The sequence below is a fragment of the Perca flavescens genome, chromosome 5 (genome assembly GCF_004354835.1).
Source record: "Perca flavescens isolate YP-PL-M2 chromosome 5, PFLA_1.0, whole genome shotgun sequence".
NCBI lineage: Eukaryota > Metazoa > Chordata > Actinopteri > Perciformes > Percidae > Perca > Perca flavescens.
In genome coordinates, this window is record NC_041335.1 from 39,375,935 (window position 1) to 39,397,618 (window position 21,684).

At 41.9% G+C, this 21,684-nt stretch overlaps 1 protein-coding gene across 1 annotated transcript in view; it reads left to right on the forward strand.

The window, feature by feature from the left end:
* Positions 1-21,684, forward strand: part of npc1l1 (NPC1-like 1) — a 44,865-nt gene that overhangs the window by 11,974 nt on the left and 11,207 nt on the right. Inside the window, exons 10-17 of the mRNA XM_028579222.1 lie at positions 2,431-2,613; positions 4,402-4,516; positions 11,426-11,691; positions 12,852-12,941; positions 14,395-14,585; positions 18,120-18,250; positions 21,365-21,494; positions 21,592-21,647. Of these exons, the coding sequence (XP_028435023.1) occupies positions 2,431-2,613; positions 4,402-4,516; positions 11,426-11,691; positions 12,852-12,941; positions 14,395-14,585; positions 18,120-18,250; positions 21,365-21,494; positions 21,592-21,647 (1,162 nt within the window). The remainder of the gene's footprint in view (positions 1-2,430; positions 2,614-4,401; positions 4,517-11,425; positions 11,692-12,851; positions 12,942-14,394; positions 14,586-18,119; positions 18,251-21,364; positions 21,495-21,591; positions 21,648-21,684) is intronic.

Sequence of the window (21,684 nt, forward strand, 5' to 3'; positions counted from 1 at the left end):
CCCTTAGGATGAAGCCTACAAAAGTGTGGCTACTGTTTAATACTTTGGTCCGGCTACACCACAGATGCATTCTGGGATAGGTGGAAAAAAACTCCCTGGGTTGTTTGCATTTCTTTAAACCAATCTCAACGGTCTTGGGCAGCGCTAAGCTCTGGACGCAGCGATGGTGGCTCTGCTTAATAGTCTCAGGAAGGATCTTGTTCTGGTAGAACATTTGCACCCCGCAAAAGAAAACTCCTCATCCAATATTAAATGAAGTGAACTGTTGACACAATACAGTACCGTGAGCTATTTAAATTAGCTGATACATGGTTAAACCTCATTGGCTCTTACCAGTGCATCTCCGTGTCTACTTCGTCCACAGCAATCCCACCAATCAGTCCCAAAACCTCCCAGTTAGAGAGGAAATTATCTAAACATATTCTTATTAAATCTTTACAATCATTCCCTGAAAGAACCAAGCAGGCCTGTCTTGTTGCACCGTCCACATCTTCTTCTAAACTATTTCAGCGTGCAGTTTGCTAGCTTGAAGTTTGTTGTTGTTGTTTCTCGTAGCAAAGGAAGGTGAGGGACAAACGTGCCGGATGTGAGGCTTTATCCTGGGAATGTACTTCCGTTGATTCAGACTAATGTTTGTATTTAGCTCTGAGCATCGTCACGCTTGATGGGTGTTTGGTGTTTTAAGCCCCCAATGTCGTCTTCCAGGCAGCGCTGCATGGAAGGCACTAGGATTAGGCAAGGGTTAGGGTTAGCTGCTTTGAAGTCGACGGTGGGGACTGTTGAGCTGTTGCAATGTCACGTTTTACTATGAATAAATGTATACAACATGTGCCTGCGATACCGTGGGCCTCCATCAAGAAAGTAAACCTGATGAAACAGCATTTATCACATACATGATAAGGAGACTGCAGTCTGCGTCAGCTGTAAAGATTGATTACATTGCTTTATTGACCCTGAAGTTATACAACACAGAAAGATATGCTACACAAAAGGATTATTGAGGTGAATGTACATCTGTCCAGCCAGCCCAGTCTCACGGCAGGTTGTGAAATGTTCAGGTTATCTAATCTGTTGATTTGTGTACATGAACACATATATGTGTTTTTTTTTCGTGGTGGTCAGCATGTTTTTTAAACTAATGTATTTCAATGGGAAGCATCTTTCGTGATCACAGCACGATTCTTTGGAAAACAATGCCAAAGTAAAGTCAATGAAAAGATGACGTAGCATTAAGAGCGACGAGAGTAGTATGAAAGCCTGAAAATCCGCGTAGGAAGGTTAGTTGGGGGGGTGGATAGGTCAAACAACACAGAACTTTCACCCAGGAGAGGGTTAACCCTAACCCTAACCCTTCTTCTTTATCTAAACCCAACTGTCCCGTTCTTCTTTATCTAAACCCAACTGTCCCGTTCTTCTTTATCTAAACCCAACTGTCCCGTTCTTCTTTATCTAAACCCAACTGTCCCGTTCTTCTTTACCTAAACCCAACTGTCCCGTTCTTCTTTATCTAAACCCAACTGTCCCGTTCTTCTTTACCTAAACCCAACTGTCCCGTTCTTCTTTACCTAAACCCAACTGTCCCGTTCTTCTTTATCTAAACCCAACTGTCCCGTTCTTCTTTTCCTAAACCCAACTGTCCCGTTCTTCTTTACCTAAACCCAACTGTCCCGTTCTTCTTTATCTAAACCCAACTGTCCCGTTCTTCTTTTCCTAAACCCAACTGTCCCGTTCTTCTTCACCTAAACCCAACTGTCCCGTTCTTCTTTATCTAAACCCAACTGTCCCGTTCTTCTTTACTAAACCCAACTGTCCCGTTCTTCTTTACCTAAACCCAACTGTCCCGTTCTTCTTTACCTAAACCCAACTGTCCTGTTCTTCTTTACCTAAACCCAACTGTCCCGTTCTTCTTTACCTAAACCCAACCGTCCCGTTCTTCTTTACCTAAACCCAACTGTCCCGTTCTTCTTTACCTAAACCCAACCGTCCCGTTCTTCTTTACCTAAACCCAACTGTCCCGTTCTTTTTTACTAAACCCAACTGTCCAGTTCTTCTTTTCCTAAACCCAACTGTCCCGTTCTTCTATCCCACATGCCATGGAAACGTTAGCTAAAACAGCGGTTATAGGGCTAAAAATACCAATAATAGCACAGCTGTATCCAGCTTCTCTGCTGCAGTCTGACTGGTAGAAAGAATTGTGCTGTGATAACGAAAGATGCTTCCCATTGAAATACATTAGTTTAAAAAAACATCACGAAAAAAACAAGATAAACGTGTCCGTGTACACGAATCAGTTGATTCAATTAAATTACATGAACATTTCAAGAACTGCCGTGAGACTGGGTTGGTCCAGCGGTGGAATGTAATTAAGTACATTTACTCCAGTACTGCAGTAAAGGACCTAAATACTGCATGTTTCTCTGCGTCCTGTAGGTGGACTCTAAGTTTCTGGTGGGTCTGGGCGGGATCCTGGTGGTCGGCTGTTCGGTTCTGGCCTCCATGGGTTTCTACTCCTGGATCGGCATCCCGTCCTCGCTGGTTATTCTGCAGGTCGTGCCTTTCCTGGTGCTCGCCGTCGGAGCCGACAACATCTTCATCTTTGTTCTGGAGTACCAGGTGTGTATGGATGTCACCCATCAATGTATGATGAACAGACCCAGACGAAATCTTGCGGCTCTACTAAACTTTCCAAATGTTATCGGGCCGAATGGATTGAATTCTGACAGTGAAACAAGTCATTTTTTCTTCTACCCGATACCGATTTCCATACCCGACCTTGCATATCGGCCGATCCCAAGTACCGTTAAACCCTTTTTAAACCATTACATGTCATTTAACTGACACTTTCATCCAAAGCAACTTACAATTGCTATAAATGTCAGAGGTCTGATGCCTCTGGAGCAACTGGGGGTTAAGGCCTCCTACACACTGCCTGCGTGGGGTGTCCGTTTTTATTTCCGCTCCCATGTTAACAGGTTAGAGCTCGCACACTGCATGCTTGACACACTCGAGCCACGGCAAAAACGCGTGCATGCTAGAAATAGGGCCGACGCCTATTTTTCACGCGACACGCAAGCGTTTTGGAAGCATTTCCAGGCAAAATAGAATACGAAAAAGATGTGTATATGTCATTTAGACACAAATACATTTAATAAACGACATATTGATGTTTGAAAGTCTCGAGGTTTTGACATAAATGCAACATTGTCTTTGCTGTAATCAGATCAGTATATATTTATGTTTATGTTTATGGGAAACATACCTGTGTACAGACAAGGCTAGCAGCAGCAGCGCCGCGTCAGACACATTTCTGGTGTGGAAAGACATAGAAAACGCCACACAGCAAGTATGCAGAAGGCCAAAGTGTCTTGCTCAGGGACACATTGGTTGATGTATCGTAGTGGGAATTGAACCCAGATCTCCCACACTAAAGGCATGTGTCATATCCACTAAGCAAACCCAATTTTATGTAAAACATGAACAAACACAACACCATAAAATGTTTATTTTTGTCTAGTTTGACAGTCAGTCATAACGGAAAAAGAACACAAATAACCTACTTTAAAGTAGTTTTTTCAGGTCTAAATTGCGTGGTATCGAATCGATACATACTCGCAGATATTGACAGCAGCATTTTAAGCTGTATTGGAGATATTTCTGATACTGGTATTGGAATTGAAACATCTCTAATTGTCAATCAATCAAAAAATAAATGTCTCCACTGATTTCAAATGTTCTCCATGTAAATCTGAGGGAGAAGTCTTTTTGGGCCAGAGCAGGGAAAGAAGACCCTGTTGAGCTTGACTACACATTACAGACCTTGAAGTTGTAATTTTACTGTTTGGCTGCTATGTTCAATTTGCTTGAAAACTTGGAGCACTTCTTGGCGGCCTGATGTAACCGTACTCGTCAGTCCCTCCAGAAAAACGCAATCATGCGATCTCATAATTCAATGCATAATCAGCCAAAGGCCGCATATTTACGCGGGGGGGCCGCATTTTTTCAAATACGCCGCAATTTCACAGCATAAATTGCCGATTTCCGCGCAAAATATGCGGGGTTTGCATGATTTCATAATCTCCGCATTTTCATTGCAAAAAAAGTCCCATATCTTAGCAGAAAGTTTAAAAATGTTGCGTTTACTTCACACAAGAGCAGCCATTTTCCCTTGTTGCCATCATCGAAAAGCAGGGTGTTGGGGGGATCACTGTTTTATCTCTTTTTCATCAAACCGCAGTTTTTGCAAGTTCCCACAATTTCATCACATAAAACTGCATAAATATCCTGCATATTCCATCCATTTTTTAAGAAAACGTGCCGCATAATCAAGGATTTTTGCCCGCAACAATCACAAAAAAACTACGCATTTTTCTGGAAGGACTGACTCGTTCCTTTTGTTTGCAGAGAGACGTGCGGAGGCCCGGAGAGAAGAGAGAGGAGCACATTGGTCGTGTACTTGGAAACGTAGCTCCCAGCATGCTCCTGTGCAGTCTCTCTGAGTCCATCTGCTTCTTTCTAGGTAAGAACTTTTGCAAAAACTACACAGGCAAAGTGCAGCAGGTACATTGACATATCAGGTGGTATATAAGAGCTGAGCTGTCATTCAGTCTTTGTTTTTGGTTTGTAGCTGCACAGGTTTCTGCAGGCAGGTTTTAGGCTCATAAAACAGGTGTTCATGTCCTGAAGAAGTTAAGGAGAAAACACAAGACTTTCACCCAGGAAACAGGTGTTCATGTCCTGAAGAAGTTAAGGAGAAAACACAAGACTTTCACCCAGGAAACAGGTGTTCATGTCCTGAAGAAGTTAAGGAGAAAACACAAGACTTTCACCCAGGAAACAGGTGTTCATGTCCTGAAGAAGTTAAGGAGAAAACACGAGACTTTCACCCAGGAAACAGGTGTTCATGTCCTGAAGAAGTTAAGGAGAAAACACGAGACTTTCACCCAGGAAACAGGTGTTCATGTAGTGGAGAAGTTAAGGAGAAAACACAAGACTTTCACCCAGGAAACAGGTGTTCATGTCCTGAAGAAGTTAAGGAGAAAACACGAGACTTTCACCCAGGAAACAGGCGTTCATGTCCTGAAGAAGTTAAGGAGAAAAAACACAAGACTTTCACCCAGGAAACAGGTGTTCATGTAGTGGAGAAGTTAAGGAGAAAACACAAGACTTTCACCCAGGAAACAGGTGATCATGTCCTGAAGAAGTTAAGGAGAAAACACAAGACTTTCACCCAGGAAACAGGTGTTCATGTCCTGAAGAAGTTAAGGAGAAAACACAAGACTTTCACCCAGGAAACAGGTGTTCATGTCCTGGAAGAAGTTAAGGAGAAAACACAAGACTTTCACCCAGGAAACAGGTGTTCATGTCCTGAAGAAGTTAAGGATAAACACAAGACTTTCACCCAGGAAACAGGCGTTCATGTCCTGAAGAAGTTAAGGAGAAAACACAAGACTTTCACCCAGGAAACAGGTGTTCATGTCCTGAAGAAGTTAAGGAGAAAACACAAGACTTTCACCCAGGAAACAGGTGTTCATGTCCTGAAGAATTTAAGGAGAAAACACAAGACTTTCACCCAGGAAACAGGTGTTCATGTCCTGAAGAAGTTAAGGAGAAAACACAAGACTTTCACCCAGGAAACAGGTGTTCATGTCCTGAAGAAGTTAAGGAGAAAACACAAGACTTTCACCCAGGAAACAGGTGTTCATGTCCTGAAGAAGTTAAGGAGAAAACACAAGACTTTCACCCAGGAAACAGGTGTTCATGTCCTGAAGAAGTTAAGGAGAAAACACAAGACTTTCACCCAGGAAACAGGTGTTCATGTCCTGAAGAAGTTAAGGAGAAAACACAAGACTTTCACCCGGGAAACAGGTGTTCATGTCCTGAAGAATGTAAGGAGAAAACACAAGACTTTCACTCAGGAAACAGGTGTACATGTCCTGAAGAAGTTAAGGAGAAAACACAAGACTTTCACCCAGGAAACAGGTGTTCATGTCCTGAAGAAGTTAAGGAGAAAACACAAGACTTTCACCCAGGAAACAGGTGTTCATGTCCTGAAGAAGTTAAGGAGAAAACACAAGACTTTCACCCAGGAAACAGGTGTTCATGTCCTGAGGAAGTTAAGGAGAAAACACAAGACTTTCACCCAGGAAACAGGCGTTCATGTCCTGAAGAAATTAAGGAGAAAACACAAGACTTTCACCCAGGAAACAGGTGTTCATGTCCTGAAGAAGTTAAGGAGAAAACACAAGACTTTCACCCAGGAAACAGGTGTTCATGTCCTGAAGAAGTTAAGGAGAAAACACAAGACTTTCACCCAGGAAACAGGTGTTCATGTCCTGAAGAAGTTAAGGAGAAAACACAAGACTTTCACCCAGGAAACAGGTGTTCATGTCCTGAAAAAGTTAAGGAGAAAACACAAGACTTTCACCCAGGAAACAGGTGTTCATGTCCTGGAGAAGTTAAGGAGAAAACACAAGACTTTCACCCAGGAAACAGGTGTTCATGTCCTGAAGAAGTTAAGGAGAAAACACAAGACTTTCACCCAGGAAACAGGTGTTCATGTCCTGAAGAAGTTAAGGAGAAAAAACACAAGACTTTCACCCAGGAAACAGGTGTTCATGTCCTGGAAGAAGTTAAGGAGAAAACACAAGACTTTCACCCAGGAAACAGGTGTTCATGTCCTGAAGAAGTTAAGGAGAAAACACAAGACTTTCACCCAGGAAACAGGTGTTCATGTCCTGAAGAAGTTAAGGAGAAAACACAAGACTTTCACCCAGGAAACAGGTGTTCATGTCCTGGAAGAAGTTAAGGAGAAAACACAAGACTTTCACCCAGGAAACAGGTGTTCATGTCCTGAAGAAGTTAAGGAGAAACACAAGACTTTCACCCAGGAAACAGGTGTTCATGTCCTGAAGAAGTTAAGGAGAAAACACAAGACTTTCACCCAGGAAACAGGTGTTCATGTCCTGAAGAAGTTAAGGAAAACACAAGACTTTCACCCAGGAAACAGGTGTTCATGTCCTGAAGAATTTAAGGAGAAAACACAAGACTTTCACCCAGGAAACAGGTGTTCATGTCCTGAAGAAGTTAAGGAGAAAACACAAGACTTTCACCCAGGAAACAGGTGTTCATGTCCTGGAAGAAGTTAAGGAGAAAACACAAGACTTTCACCCAGGAAACAGGTGTTCATGTCCTGGAAGAAGTTAAGGAGAAAACACAAGACTTTCACCCAGGAAACAGGTGTTCATGTCCTGAAGAAGTTAAGGAGAAAACACAAGACTTTCACCCAGGAAACAGGTGTTCATGTCCTGGAGAAGTTAAGGAGAAAACACAAGACTTTCACCCAGGAAACAGGTGTTCATGTCCTGAAGAATGTAAGGAGAAAACACAAGACTTTCACCCAGGAAACAGGTGTTCATGTCCTGAAGAAGTTAAGGAGAAAACACAAGACTTTCACCCAGGAAACAGGTGTTCATGTCCTGAAGAAGTTAAGGAGAAAACACAAGACTTTCACCCAGGAAACAGGTGTTCATGTCCTGAAGAAGTTAAGGAGAAAACACAAGACTTTCACCCAGGAAACAGGTGTTCATGTCCTGAAGAAGTTAAGGAGAAAAACACAAGACTTTCACCCAGGAAACAGGTGTTCATGTCCTGAAGAAATTAAGGAGAAAACACAAGACTTTCACCCAGGAAACAGGTGTTCATGTCCTGAAGAAGTTAAGGAGAAAACACAAGACTTTCACCCAGGAAACAGGTGTTCATGTCCTGGAGAAGTTAAGGAGAAAACACAAGACTTTCACCCAGGAAACAAGTGTTCATGTCCTGGAAGAAGTTAAGGAGAAAACACAAGACTTTCACCCAGGAAACAGGTGTTCATGTCCTGAAGAAGTTAAGGAGAAAACACAAGACTTTCACCCAGGAAACAGGTGTTCATGTCCTGAAGAAGTTAAGGAGAAAACACAAGACTTTCACCCAGGAAACAGGTGTTCATGTCCTGGAGAAGTTAAGGAGAAAACACAAGACTTTCACCCAGGAAACAGGTGTTCATGTCCTGAAGAAGTTAAGGAGAAAACACAAGACTTTCACCCAGGAAACAGGTGTTCATGTCCTGAAGAAGTTAAGGAGAAAACACAAGACTTTCACCCAGGAAACAGGTGTTCATGTCCTGAAGAAGTTAAGGAGAAAATACAAGACTTTCACCCAGGAAACAGGTGTTCATGTCCTGAAGAAGTTAAGGAGAAAACACAAGACTTTCACCCAGGAAACAGGTGTTCATGTCCTGGAGAAGTTAAAGAGAAAACACAAGACTTTCACCCAGGAAACAGGTGTTCATGTCCTGAAGAAGATAAGGAGAAAACACAAGACTTTCACCCAGGAAACAGGTGTTCATGTCCTGAAGAAGTTAAGGAGAAAACACAAGACTTTCACCCAGGAAACAGGTGTTCATGTCCTGGAAGAAGTTAAGGAGAAAACACAAGACTTTCACCCAGGAAACAGGTGTTCATGTCCTGAAGAAGTTAAGGAGAAAACACAAGACTTTCACCCAGGAAACAGGTGTTCATGTCCTGAAGAAGTTAAGGAGAAAACACAAGACTTTCACCCAGGAAACAGGTGTTCATGTCCTGGAAGAAGTTAAGGAGAAAACACAAGACTTTCACCCAGGAAACAGGTGTTCATGTCCTGAAGAAGTTAAGGATAAAACACAAGACTTTCACCCAGGAAACAGGTGTTCATGTCCTGAAGAAGTTAAGGAGAAAACACAAGACTTTCACCCAGGAAACAGGTGTTCATGTCCTGAAGAAGTTAAGGAGAAAACACAAGACTTTCACCCAGGAAACAGGTGTTCATGTCCTGGAAGAAGTTAAGGAGAAAACACAAGACTTTCACCCAGGAAACAGGTGTTCATGTCCTGGAAGAAGTTAAGGAGAAAACACAAGACTTTCACCCAGGAAACAGGTGTTCATGTAGTGGAGAAGTTAAGGAGAAAACACAAGACTTTCACTCGGGAAACAGGTGTTCATGTCCTGAAGAATGTAAGGAGAAAACACAAGACTTTCACTCAGGAAACAGGTGTACATGTCCTGAAGAAGTTAAGGAGAAAACACAAGACTTTCACCCAGGAAACAGGTGTTCATGTCCTGAAGAAGTTAAGGAGAAAACACAAGACTTTCACCCAGGAAACAGGTGTTCATGTCCTGAAGAAGATAAGGAGAAAACACAAGACTTTCACCCAGGAAACAGGTGTTCATGTCCTGAAGAAGTTAAGGAGAAAACACAAGACTTTCACCCAGGAAACAGGTGTTCATGTCCTGAAGAAGTTAAGGAGAAAACACAAGACTTTCACCCAGGAAACAGGTGTTCATGTCCTGAAGAAGTTAAGGAGAAAACACAAGACTTTCACCCAGGAAACAGGTGTTCATGTCCTGGAGAAGTTAAGGAGAAAACACAAGACTTTCACCCAGGAAACAGGTGTTCATGTCCTGGAAGAAGTTAAGGAGAAAACACAAGACTTTCACCCAGGAAACAGGTGTTCATGTCCTGAGGAAGTTAAGGAGAAAACACAAGACTTTCACCCAGGAAACAGGTGTTCATGTCCTGGAAGAAGTTAAGGAGAAAACACAAGACTTTCACCCAGGAAACAGGTGTTCATGTAGTGGAGAAGTTAAAGAGAAAACACAAGACTTTCACCCAGGAAACAGGTGTTCATGTCCTGAAGAAGATAAGGAGAAAACACAAGACTTTCACCCAGGAAACAGGTGTTCATGTCCTGAAGAAGTTAAGGAGAAAACACAAGACTTTCACCCAGGAAACAGGTGTTCATGTCCTGGAGAAGTTAAGGAGAAAACACAAGACTTTCACCCAGGAAACAGGTGTTCATGTCCTGAAGAAGTTAAGGAGAAAACACAAGACTTTCACCCAGGAAACAGGTGTTCATGTCCTGGAAGAAGTTAAGGAGAAAACACAAGACTTTCACCCAGGAAACAGGTGTTCATGTCCTGGAAGAAGTTAAGGAGAAAACACAAGACTTTCACCCAGGAAACAGGTGTTCATGTCCTGAAGAAGTTAAGGATAAACACAAGACTTTCACCCAGGAAACAGGCGTTCATGTCCTGAAGAAGTTAAGGAGAAAACACAAGACTTTCACCCAGGAAACAGGTGTTCATGTCCTGAAGAAGTTAAGGATAAACACAAGACTTTCACCCAGGAAACAGGCGTTCATGTCCTGAAGAATTTAAGGAGAAAACACAAGACTTTCACCCAGGAAACAGGTGTTCATGTCCTGAAGAAGTTAAGGAGAAAACACAAGACTTTCACCCAGGAAACAGGTGTTCATGTCCTGAAGAAGTTAAGGAGAAAACACAAGACTTTCACCCAGGAAACAGGTGTTCATGTCCTGAAGAAGTTAAGGAGAAAACACCAGACTTTCACCCAGGAAACAGGTGTTCATGTCCTGGAAGAAGTTAAGGAGAAAACACAAGACTTTCACCCAGGAAACAGGTGTTCATGTAGTGGAGAAGTTAAGGAGAAAACACAAGACTTTCACTCGGGAAACAGGTGTTCATGTCCTGAAGAATGTAAGGAGAAAACACAAGACTTTCACTCAGGAAACAGGTGTACATGTCCTGAAGAAGTTAAGGAGAAAACACAAGACTTTCACCCAGGAAACAGGCATTCATGTCCTGAAGAAGTTAAGGAGAAAACACAAGACTTTCACCCAGGAAACAGGTGTTCATGTCCTGAAGAAGTTAAGGAGAAAACACAAGACTTTCACCCAGGAAACAGGTGTTCATGTCCTGAGGAAGTTAAGGAGAAAACACAAGACTTTCACCCAGGAAACAGGCGTTCATGTCCTGAAGAAATTAAGGAGAAAACACAAGACTTTCACCCAGGAAACAGGTGTTCATGTCCTGAGGAAGTTAAGGAGAAAACACAAGACTTTCACCCAGGAAACAGGTGTTCATGTCCTGAAGAAGTTAAGGAGAAAACACAAGACTTTCACCCAGGAAACAGGTGTTCATGTCCTGAGGAAGTTAAGGAGAAAACACAAGACTTTCACCCAGGAAACAGGCGTTCATGTCCTGAAGAAATTAAGGAGAAAACACAAGACTTTCACCCAGGAAACAGGTGTTCATGTCCTGAGGAAGTTAAGGAGAAAACACAAGACTTTCACCCAGGAAACAGGTGTTCATGTCCTGAGGAAGTTAAGGAGAAAACACAAGACTTTCACCCAGGAAACAGGCGTTCATGTCCTGAGGAAGTTAAGGAGAAAACACAAAACTTTCACCCAGGAAACAGGTGTTCATGTCCTGGAAGAAGTTAAGGAGAAAACACAAGACTTTCACCCAGGAAACAGGTGTTCATGTCCCGGCAGTGTTTTAACCTAACCCATGATCTTTTTTCTCTACCTGTGTGTGTATTCTGCCCCCAGGCGCCCTTTCCACCATGCCAGCAGTGCGTTCCTTTGCTCTGTACGCTGCTCTGGCTGTGCTCATGGACTTCATCCTCCAGATGACGGCCTTCGTGGCGCTGCTGTCGCTGGACGCCCGTCGCCAAGACAACAACCGCTGTGAGCTGGCGTGCTGCGTCACCGTGTCGACCCCGCGGTCCAACGAACCAAACGAGGGCTTCCTGCTGCCCTTCATGAGAAAATACTACGCCCCTGTTCTGCTGCACGGTTACACCAGGATCATAGTGGTAAACACACAACATGAGACATTCATTCAACCTGGACCCTGGTTTCCCATGTTTTTGCATCCAAGTGACTGATGGGAACTAACACTAAAAGTTCTGTTGTTGTTGCTGACAGACTCAGATTATTATTCTAAGTGTGTGACAACATTATGGGATGGATCCCTACAGAGATAGACCTTTTAGTTAAAGAGTAAGATCCTTTTAGTTTAACATGAAACACCCCCGAAATCACCATCACCAAACTCCACCAGACTCCATGTAAATAATCAGCACTTTTAGCGTGTATAGAGCCAGCATATCTCCACCAGACTCCATGTAAATAATCAGGACTTTTAGCGTGTATAGAGCCAGCATATCTCCACCAGACTCCATGTAAATAATCAGGACTTTTAGCGTGTATAGAGCCAGCATATCTCCACCAGACTCCATGTAAATAATCAGGACTTTTAGCGTGTATAGAGCCAGCATATCTCCACCAGACTCCATGTAAATAATCAGGACTTTTAGCGTGTATAGAGCCAGCATATCTCCACCAGACTCCATGTAAATAATCAGGACTTTTAGCGTGTATAGAGCCAGCATATCTCCACCAGACTCCATGTAAATAATTAGGACTTTTAGCGTGTATAGAGCCAGCATATCTCCACATGTAAATGGGTGAATTAAAGGTTTATTTCAACCAAACCAGAGTGGTGATTGTTGGAACAGTGGAAAGATGAACCAAGACGGCTTTTGGTAGTTTTACTAAATTTCTGTCCACTTTGATTGAAGTGTGGAGCATGGAGTCTGGTGGAGATATGCTGGCTCTATACACGCTAAAAGTCCTGATTATTTACATGGAGTCTGGTGGAGTTTGGTGATGGTGATTTTGGGGCTGTTTCATGTTAAACTAAAAGGATCTTACTCTTTAACTAAAAGGTCTATCTCTGTAGGGATTCTTTCCATAATGTTGTCAGACACCTAGATTAATAATCTGAGTCTGTCAGCGGCAACAAACAGAACTTTTAATGGACTCTAACTGATGCTGAACATCTGTTTATCTCGTTTAATACTGTTTGTTGTTCCCATCAGTCCCTCAGACACATAAACATATTAACTAGGTCCAGGTCCTATAGGTGGCTTATAATCCCACCCGGAGACCCTCTAACTGTCTTCTCTGTCAGATGGTGGTCTTCATCTTTATGCTGTGTGGATCTGTGTTCCTGATGTTTAACGTGACCGTGGGTCTGGATCAGGAGCTGGCTATGCCTCAGGTCAGCCCTACTTCTACATACATATAATATAATATATAAAGGTCTCAGGTCAGCCCTACTTCTACATACATATAATATAATATATAAAGGTCTCAGGTCAGCCCTACTTCTACATACATATAATATAATATATAAAGGTCTCAGGTCAGCTCTACTTCTACATAAATATAATATATAAAGGTCTCAGGTCAGCTCTACTTCTACATAAATATAATATATATAGGTCTCAGGTCAGCTCTACTTCTACATAAATATAATATAATATATAAAGGCCTCAGGTCAGCTCTACTTCTACATAAATATAATATATAAAGGTCTCAGGTCAGCTCTACTTCTACATAAATATAATATAATATATAAAGGTCTCAGGTCAGCTCTACTTCTACATAAATATAATATAATATATAAAGGTCTCAGGTCAGCTCTACTTCTACATAAATATAATATAATATATAAAGGTCTCAGGTCAGCTCTACTTCTACATAAATATAATATAATATATAAAGGTCTCAGGTCAGCTCTACTTCTACATAAATATAATATAATATATAAAGGTCTCAGGTCAGCTCTACTTCTACATAAATATAATATAATATATAAAGGTCTCAGGTCAGCTCTACTTCTACATAAATATAATATAATATATAAAGGCCTCAGGTCAGCTCTACTTCTACATAAATATAATATAATATATAAAGGTCTCAGGTCAGCTCTACTTCTACATAAATATAATATATAAATGCCTCAATGACGTGATGCCTACATATTCAACTGTTCAGTATATATACATATATATATATATATATATATATATATATATATATATATAGTTATATACCTACCACCATGACACAAACTCTTATAGAGCACCTTACCTGCCCTATCATCCTGTTTATGATGTATGTTGTGTGTGATGTCTGTAAGCTACTGGGACCTTGAATTTTCCCTAGGGGATCAATAAAGTATCTATCTATCTATCTATCTATCTCTCTATCTCTCTATCTCTCTATCTCTCTATCTATCTATCTAACTATCTATCTCTCTATATATCTCTCTATCTATCTATCTATCTATCTCTCTATATATCTATCTATCTATCTATCTATTTATCTAACTATCTATCTATCTATCTATCTCTCTCTCTCTATCTATCTATCTATCTATCTATCTATCTATCTATCTATCTCTCTCTATCTATCTATCTCTCTATATATCTATCTCTCTATCTATTTATCTAACTATCTATCTATCTATCTATCTCTCTCTCTATCTATCTATCTATCTATCTATCTCTCTCTCTATCTATCTATCTATCTCTCTCTCTATCTATCTATCTATCTATCTATCTCTCTATCTATCTATCTCTATCTATCTATCGTCCCAAATAAAAAGCACGGCCTGCTCACTGCTCTCCCAACGTAACCTGACAAACATTGTTCTGATTTCTCTGCAGGGCTCCTACATGTTGGACTATTTCCACTATCTCTACAAGTACTTTGAAGTGGGAGTTCCTGTTTATTTTGTGACTAAAAGAGGCTTCAACTTCACCACCGTGGAAGGCATGAACGCAGTCTGCTCCAGCACGGGCTGCGATCAGTTCTCACTCACCCAGAAGATCCAGTACGCCACCAACCACCCTGAACTGTGAGTTTCTTCATTTTCATAATCTGGACACAAGAACGTCTCATAAAGTCTTTCAGACGCGACTTTTGTACCTTAACCTGGACCCTGTTTTCCCATGTTTTTTGTGGCTAAGTGACTCATGGGAACAACAATCTTTGACATTGTACCAGTATGAAGCAAGAAAACAAGCTGCAATGTTAAAGTTAATGGACAAATCTTCACATAGCGTCCACTAAAAGTTCTGTTGTTGCCGCTGACAGACTCAGATTATTAGTATGATTATTTACATGGAGTCTGGTGGAGATATGCTGGCTCTATACACACTAAAAGTGCTGATTATTTACATGGAGTCTGGTGGAGATATGCTGGCTCTATACACGCTAAAAGTCCTGATTATTTACATGGAGTCTGGTGGAGATATGCTGGCTCTATACACGCTAAAAGTCCTGATTATTTACATGGAGTCTGGTGGAGATATGCTGGCTCTATACACGCTAAAAGTCCTGATTATTTACATGGAGTCTGGTGGAGATATGCTGGCTCTATACACGCTAAAAGTCCTGATTATTTACATGGAGTCTGGTGGAGATATGCTGGCTCTATACACGCTAAAAGTCCTGATTATTTACATGGAGTCTGGTGGAGATATGCTGGCTCTATACACGCTAAAAGTCCTGATTATTTACATGGAGTCTGGTGGAGATATGCTGGCTCTATACACACTAAAAGTCCTGATTATTTACATGGAGTCTGGTGGGTTTGGTGATGGGGATTTTGGGGCTGTTTCAACAGTTGTTTCGCCACATATCTTTCTTAATCCTGGAGCAATTTCAAAGATTGTTGTTTCTATCAGTCATTTGGATACGAAAACATTGTATAACATGGTCCAGTTTGAAAAATGTCGACTTTATCCTTTAAAAAACATGTTTTTTTTTGCCTAAGCTGATAGAGCCGGTTCCTCTGCTCAGTTCAGTGTTTTTCTGTTTGGCCTTCAGATTATTATTTCTCACTGACAGAGCCTTGAACCTGCTGATATCGTAGTAGCAACCTCTAACATACTAACCAATCAGACGAGTTAATGATGAACTAGGTTGCATGAGTCGTAGATAACGGGTCTGGCGTAGAGAGCAAACACCCAATACATCCCCGTTAATCACTGGCTGATTACGAACACGCTGATTAATAGGAGCAATAAAACCTTATCCTGCAGGATAGTATATGTCTTTATCAGTTATAGAGGACATGAAGGGGTTGGGACAGTTAGGGGGATTTTAATTTACAACACACATTTGTTTCCTGGAGATAAAGAGGATTGTTTATCGTTAGCATTATCGGTTGCTTTCTGGGACACAGCCGAGTTCTTCTCAGAGTTACAGTATCATATGGAAGTCAAAGATTTAAGACTAAAACTAAATCTACTCAAATCTAAAAAGCTTTCTGGGAGAGTTTAGTTTTTGTGTTTGGGTTTTTCCTCCTCTGTTTCCCCCACCTTTTGGGACAATGTGTCTGACTCCAATAAAAGACCTATCGTTAAATTGGTATTACATTGCTCCTAAGCAAGAGCCAAATAAGACAATAAGATGAAGTCAAATACATTTGTTTATTTAGTCAAGCATCGGAGTTACAATACACACATCTGTGGGATCGTGAAGCACGCTGAGACTAAGTTTCCCTAGCACCAGACAAAAATCCGTAGCCACATATATCTCTAGACCAGGAATGTCAAACTCATTTTCCCAGAGGGCCTCATTGGAAAAATCACACCAAGGGCCATACATGTATATATATGTACTGTATATCATATGAGTATATGAGTTTATTGATGTACTTTTGTTACTGCATGTCACTTTTTTTTAACATTTTGGTAGCTTTTTTCCTCGTTTTTGTGGCTTTCTCAGACATTTGTCACCTTTTTGTAAATTTGTTGCTTTTTCCGACATTTTTTTACGCTTTTTGTCGCATTTTTGTTGACATGAAGTCCTACAAAAGTCATCAAAAGAGTTCCTTAGAATTTAGCAAATCAAGCAAAACAATGATACTTTTTTTTTTAACAACAACCAGTTTCTCAGCCTGAATATTAAAACTCTCTCTCTGCTTCTGGGTGAATTTCTGAGTCTGCAAATCTTCCCAAATTCTGCTTTGCATGTCAGGTAATTGCAGTTTAAAAAACACTTTCCTGTGTTTTTGATGTGGAGCAAAACTAGGCAGGCCAAAATTTATTGTGAACCCAAATTGATAATACGAGCCGGGTCTAAATCTGCAGTGGGCCGGATTTGGGCCGTAGGCCTTGAGTTTGACACGTGTTCTAGACTGTCAGACCTTGTGAGCCCCGATCTAGTCTTCCCCTCATCTCTTATACTTTCTTTCTTGGGCCCCTTTTCTTCTCCAGCACATGGACTGTTATCTTCACACAACACAGGGTCGAGGCCTCTGTGTTATGTCTCGTCCTCATTTGCTCTCACGCGAAGCGCTACATTCTGTTCCTGTTTCCCTTGTTATTATTACTCAATGTACTTTGCTGGCGACTCATGACCTTTAACTACTCTACAGTTACGGCTTAAGCTAAACCTTCTGTGCGTCAGTTTCCTTTGTTCGGGGAATGCAGATGTGTCTCGCCCGGAGAACTTGTGATCACCGTCTCTATGACAGCACGCCACTCCAAAACACACTTGGTCTCTTATGGAAACCTTTTACATTCTTATTATATTTATCTGCAAATAGTAAGGACATTATTCTACGCTTGTTTAGACTTAGACTTAAATTTCTCTTTATTGATTCTTTTGGGATGACTCCCGCAGGAAATTAGATTCCAGCAGCAGTTTTCAGCAGCTTACAAAAACACAAAGAAGTATAAAAAATACCGTGTAGAAAATACAGTATAACAATAACAATGAACTTTTAGCTAAATATAGAAGTAAACAAAAAGTAAATAAACAGTACAAAACAATAAATTATAGATAAATATACATCTTTCTGATGTTTGTTTTTTTCTTTTTCAGACATTTTGACACTTTTTTTGTGTTTTTCCGCCATATTTGTTGCTTTAAAAAGTTTTTTGTCGCTTTTTTCGGTCTGCTCTGTGCGTTGCTATGTTTACTGTACACAAACCAACCTGCCGACAGTTTGCAAGGCTGCAGACGCGATAAGAAGGAGAAACACAGCTACTTTTAAACTTTTAAATCAAAGACTTGGATATCAACACGGTTTTTGGTTATGAGGCAACCTTTTTCTAGAAGCTGGTTGAAGGAATGAAAGAGAGACGCTGTGTTCACACGCTGGAAACATCCTGTTAAACACGGCTCAATATAAACGGGAATATTACAGCAATATTCTCTTTCATTAGCCATGTAAACAGCTTAGAGGAAGGTTGTCTTTTTCAGAATATTACCGGAATGTGATGTGCATGTAAACGTAGTCAATGAGAGGAATCAAATCACTTCCATACAGGGTTTTTTTTTCGGAATAAGGGCAAAAACTGGAATATAATGTGTATGTAAAGGTAGTGAGTGTCTTCTGTGTTCTTCCATTAACCCCTGCTGATGTGATGATGTGTAGATCCTACTTGGCTATTCCTGCTAACTCCTGGGTGGACGATTTCATCGACTGGCTGAACCCCGGATCCAGATGTTGTCGGCTCTACACCACCCCCGGTCCAAATAACGGAAAGTTTTGTCCTGCGAGCGAACGTAAGAATCACCACATTAAAACTATTCTGTTTGCAAATGGCTTTCCCTGAAGTCGTTTAAGGACCTTAAACACTTCTCAGTTTTATCCGAACCAAAGTTACAGGTGTGATATATAAATAGAGGGTGACACGGGAATCAACTGTCGCTCCCATCCCATCCCGAGCCCACGAAAATACTCCCGTCATACCCCGATCACGTGACCGCCGCCCCCCCAAAAAATCCTGTCCTGCAAAATCTCGAGAGAAAGACTCCTGAATCCCGTCCCCCTCCCATTTCTTTCACTATGTTATCTGAAGTTCTCAGACTCTGTTGCCCCCCTGTAGCATGTTTGGTTAATTGCAATCAAATCACTGAGGTTGCCTCAGAAATTTAGGCTACACTATATATGCATTACCTGCAGGCCTACAGTATGTAACATACATTACCTGCAGGCCTATAGGTAACATGCATTACCTACAGGCCTATAGGTAACATGCATTACCTGCAGACCTATACGTAACATGCATTACCTGCAGACCTATAGGTAACATGCATTACCTACAGGCCTATAGGTAACATGCATTACCTGCAGACCTATAGGTAACATGCATTACCTACAGACCTATAGGTAACATGCATTACCTACAGGCCTATAGGTAACATGCATTACCTGCAGGCCTATAGGTAACATGCATTACCTGCAGACCTATAGGTAACATGCATTACCTGCAGACCTATAGGTAACATGCATTACCTACAGGCCTATAGGTAACATGCATTACCTGCAGGCCTATAGGTAACATGCATTACCTGCAGACCTATGTAACATGCATTACCTGCAGGCCTATAGGTAACATGCATTACCTACAGGCCTATAGGTAACATGCATTACCTGCAGGCCTATAGGTAACATGCATTACCTGCAGACCTATGTAACATGCATTACCTGCAGGCCTATAGGTAACATGCATTACCTACAGGCCTATAGGTAACATGCATTACCTGCAGGCCTATAGGTAACATGCATTACCTGCAGGCCTATAGGTAACATGCATTACCTACTCCTGAACATGGATTGATGGGTCCATCGATGACACTTGCAATTGCAACAGCCTCTTTCCAGAAACCATTTTGCCGACTCTAGTCTCTCGGTGTAGTCACTGACGCTGATTGATTGGCTTGTGAACAGGGCAGCTGCTTTGTCGTAGCCAATCAACAAACGTATTGTGAGTTGTAAGTTGTTCTCTTTTCTTAAACGAAAGCCTCGCAATCTTTGGGCGCAGTCACCGTATTGCAGCGTCATTTTTTATTTTAATCTCTGGCTCCGTCGCGCTCCCGTTGATTTCTATGCTCTATTCCGTCCCGAACACATTACCAACAGTGAAATGTACTCCCGTACCGCAATTTTACTCCCGAAAATCCCTGTAATGTGAATCATCCCCCAGACCAAACAGCCAACATTTGGTCCGACGGAAAAGAGGTAGTCTTGGTACAGGATCAAACTGAACCATGGTCCAGTTCATTTCCAGTGTGAAAGCATTTTGTTTTGGTTCGGACTTTCAGAACAGCGCTGTGGAGGAAGGTCTGGCTTGTCCACACAGCATTCCTGGATGGGAGAAAAACATGCTTTGGTTTATTGACATTTCTTTAAACCAATCACAATCATTGTGGGGGCGGGGCTAAGCTCCGGACGGAGCCACAGTGCCTCTGCTAAATAGTCTCAGGAAGGAACTTGTTTTGGTGGAACGTGTGTACGTTCAAAAGTAGTTTTAGTCGTGCAACAGAAAACTCAGATTGGACAGATAGTCTAGCTAGCTGTCTGGATTTACCCTGCAGAGATCTGAGGAGCAGTTAACCATAGTCCTCACCAATCAGCCGGAGGTTAGAACACCAACACAGAGACAGAGGACGAGGACGGACATCCGGCCTAAAGGAAGGACATCTGGCGGAATTTACGCTCGCCGAAGTGACATTACACTGCCGTCAGACGCACATCCATTTACACAACAATCAATGTCAAAGTACACGTGAAGTTCTTTAGTTCACTCGCATAATTGAAAAACATGAAACCAAACGAAAACTTAACAAACGTATCAAAACATGAACATTCAGGTGTGAAAGAGCCCTTAGAGATGGTCATTCCTACACTTCTATGCTTCCACAGTCTTAAATCTACTGTTTTTGTTTCAAGATCTGTCATATTTTCTGTTTTATTTGCTCTGTGTGTTTACTAGGGATGCACCTAATCCAGATTTTTGTGGTTTGGCTGAATCCCGAATCCCCTGGTTAAGATTCTGCTGAGTCCTCCTCCCATCCTCAGTCCACAGTAAACACATGAATGAAGTAAACAGGGACTGTCCTTCCTTTGCCGTACCTGAAGTTGCTGCATTCTGTCTGGAGATTCCTTCGTGCACAACTTGTATTCTTTGGGATGTTTCAGACCAGATGTTGTAACAGCAGCCATGTTGTGTATTGTTTAGGGTCCTCGCCACCACCAGACCAATCAGCGTTGAACAGATTGAACATGTAGCTGGACTTGAATGGCCTTCTTTAGACTGAAAGTACTGCCAAACAACAACTTGTTCTGCTCACCAGATCCATGTCCACTTTCTCACAGCCTACTGCTCACCAGATCCATGTCCACTTTCTCACAGCCTACTGCTCACCAGATCCATGTCCACTTTCTCACAGCCTACTGCTCACCAGATCCATGTCCACTTTCTCACAGCCTACTGCTCACCAGATCCATGTCCACTTTCTCACAGCCTACTGCTCACCAGATCCATGTCCACTTTCTCACAGCCTACTGCTCACCAGATCCATGTCCATTTTCTCACAGTCTACTGCATTGAACGCTCCACCTATGTAAACACCTTCCTGTCATCAACGGCGCCGTCACTACGGTGACCAGCGTAGCGCCCCGAGTGCAAGCGTAGGGTTCGGTTCCCTGGGAACAAAATGCTACGGTTCGGCAGAAACCCAACCCCATCAAAAAGCCCAATATTCAGCTGAATCTGAAGCTGAATCCTGGATTCGGTGCATTCCTGCTGTTTATGCATATGTAAATCACTTGGAATTGTGTCTGAAGTCAAATCTTTATATTAACACACCTACTCTGCTTCGCTTTCTCAACAGCTGACTTACGATGTTTCCGAAAGTGTATGCCGCTTCCTTCAGACGGCGTCCTCAGGCCAAGTACGGAAAAATTCAACCGCTTCCTCCCTGACTTCCTGGGGAACAGGCCGGACCTGCAGTGCCCCAAAGGGTGCGTACGGTAGCAGCACATGACGTGTGCAAACAGCAAGATATCACAACACGAAACAACATTCTCACTGTGTGATGTCTCTGTTGTGTATTAACAGTGGTCTCGGCGCCTACGACACAGCTGTCGTGCGAGATGAGAGCGGAGAAATTATAGGTAAGTCCTCTCCAAGCTAGTCTCACATGTCCAGCTC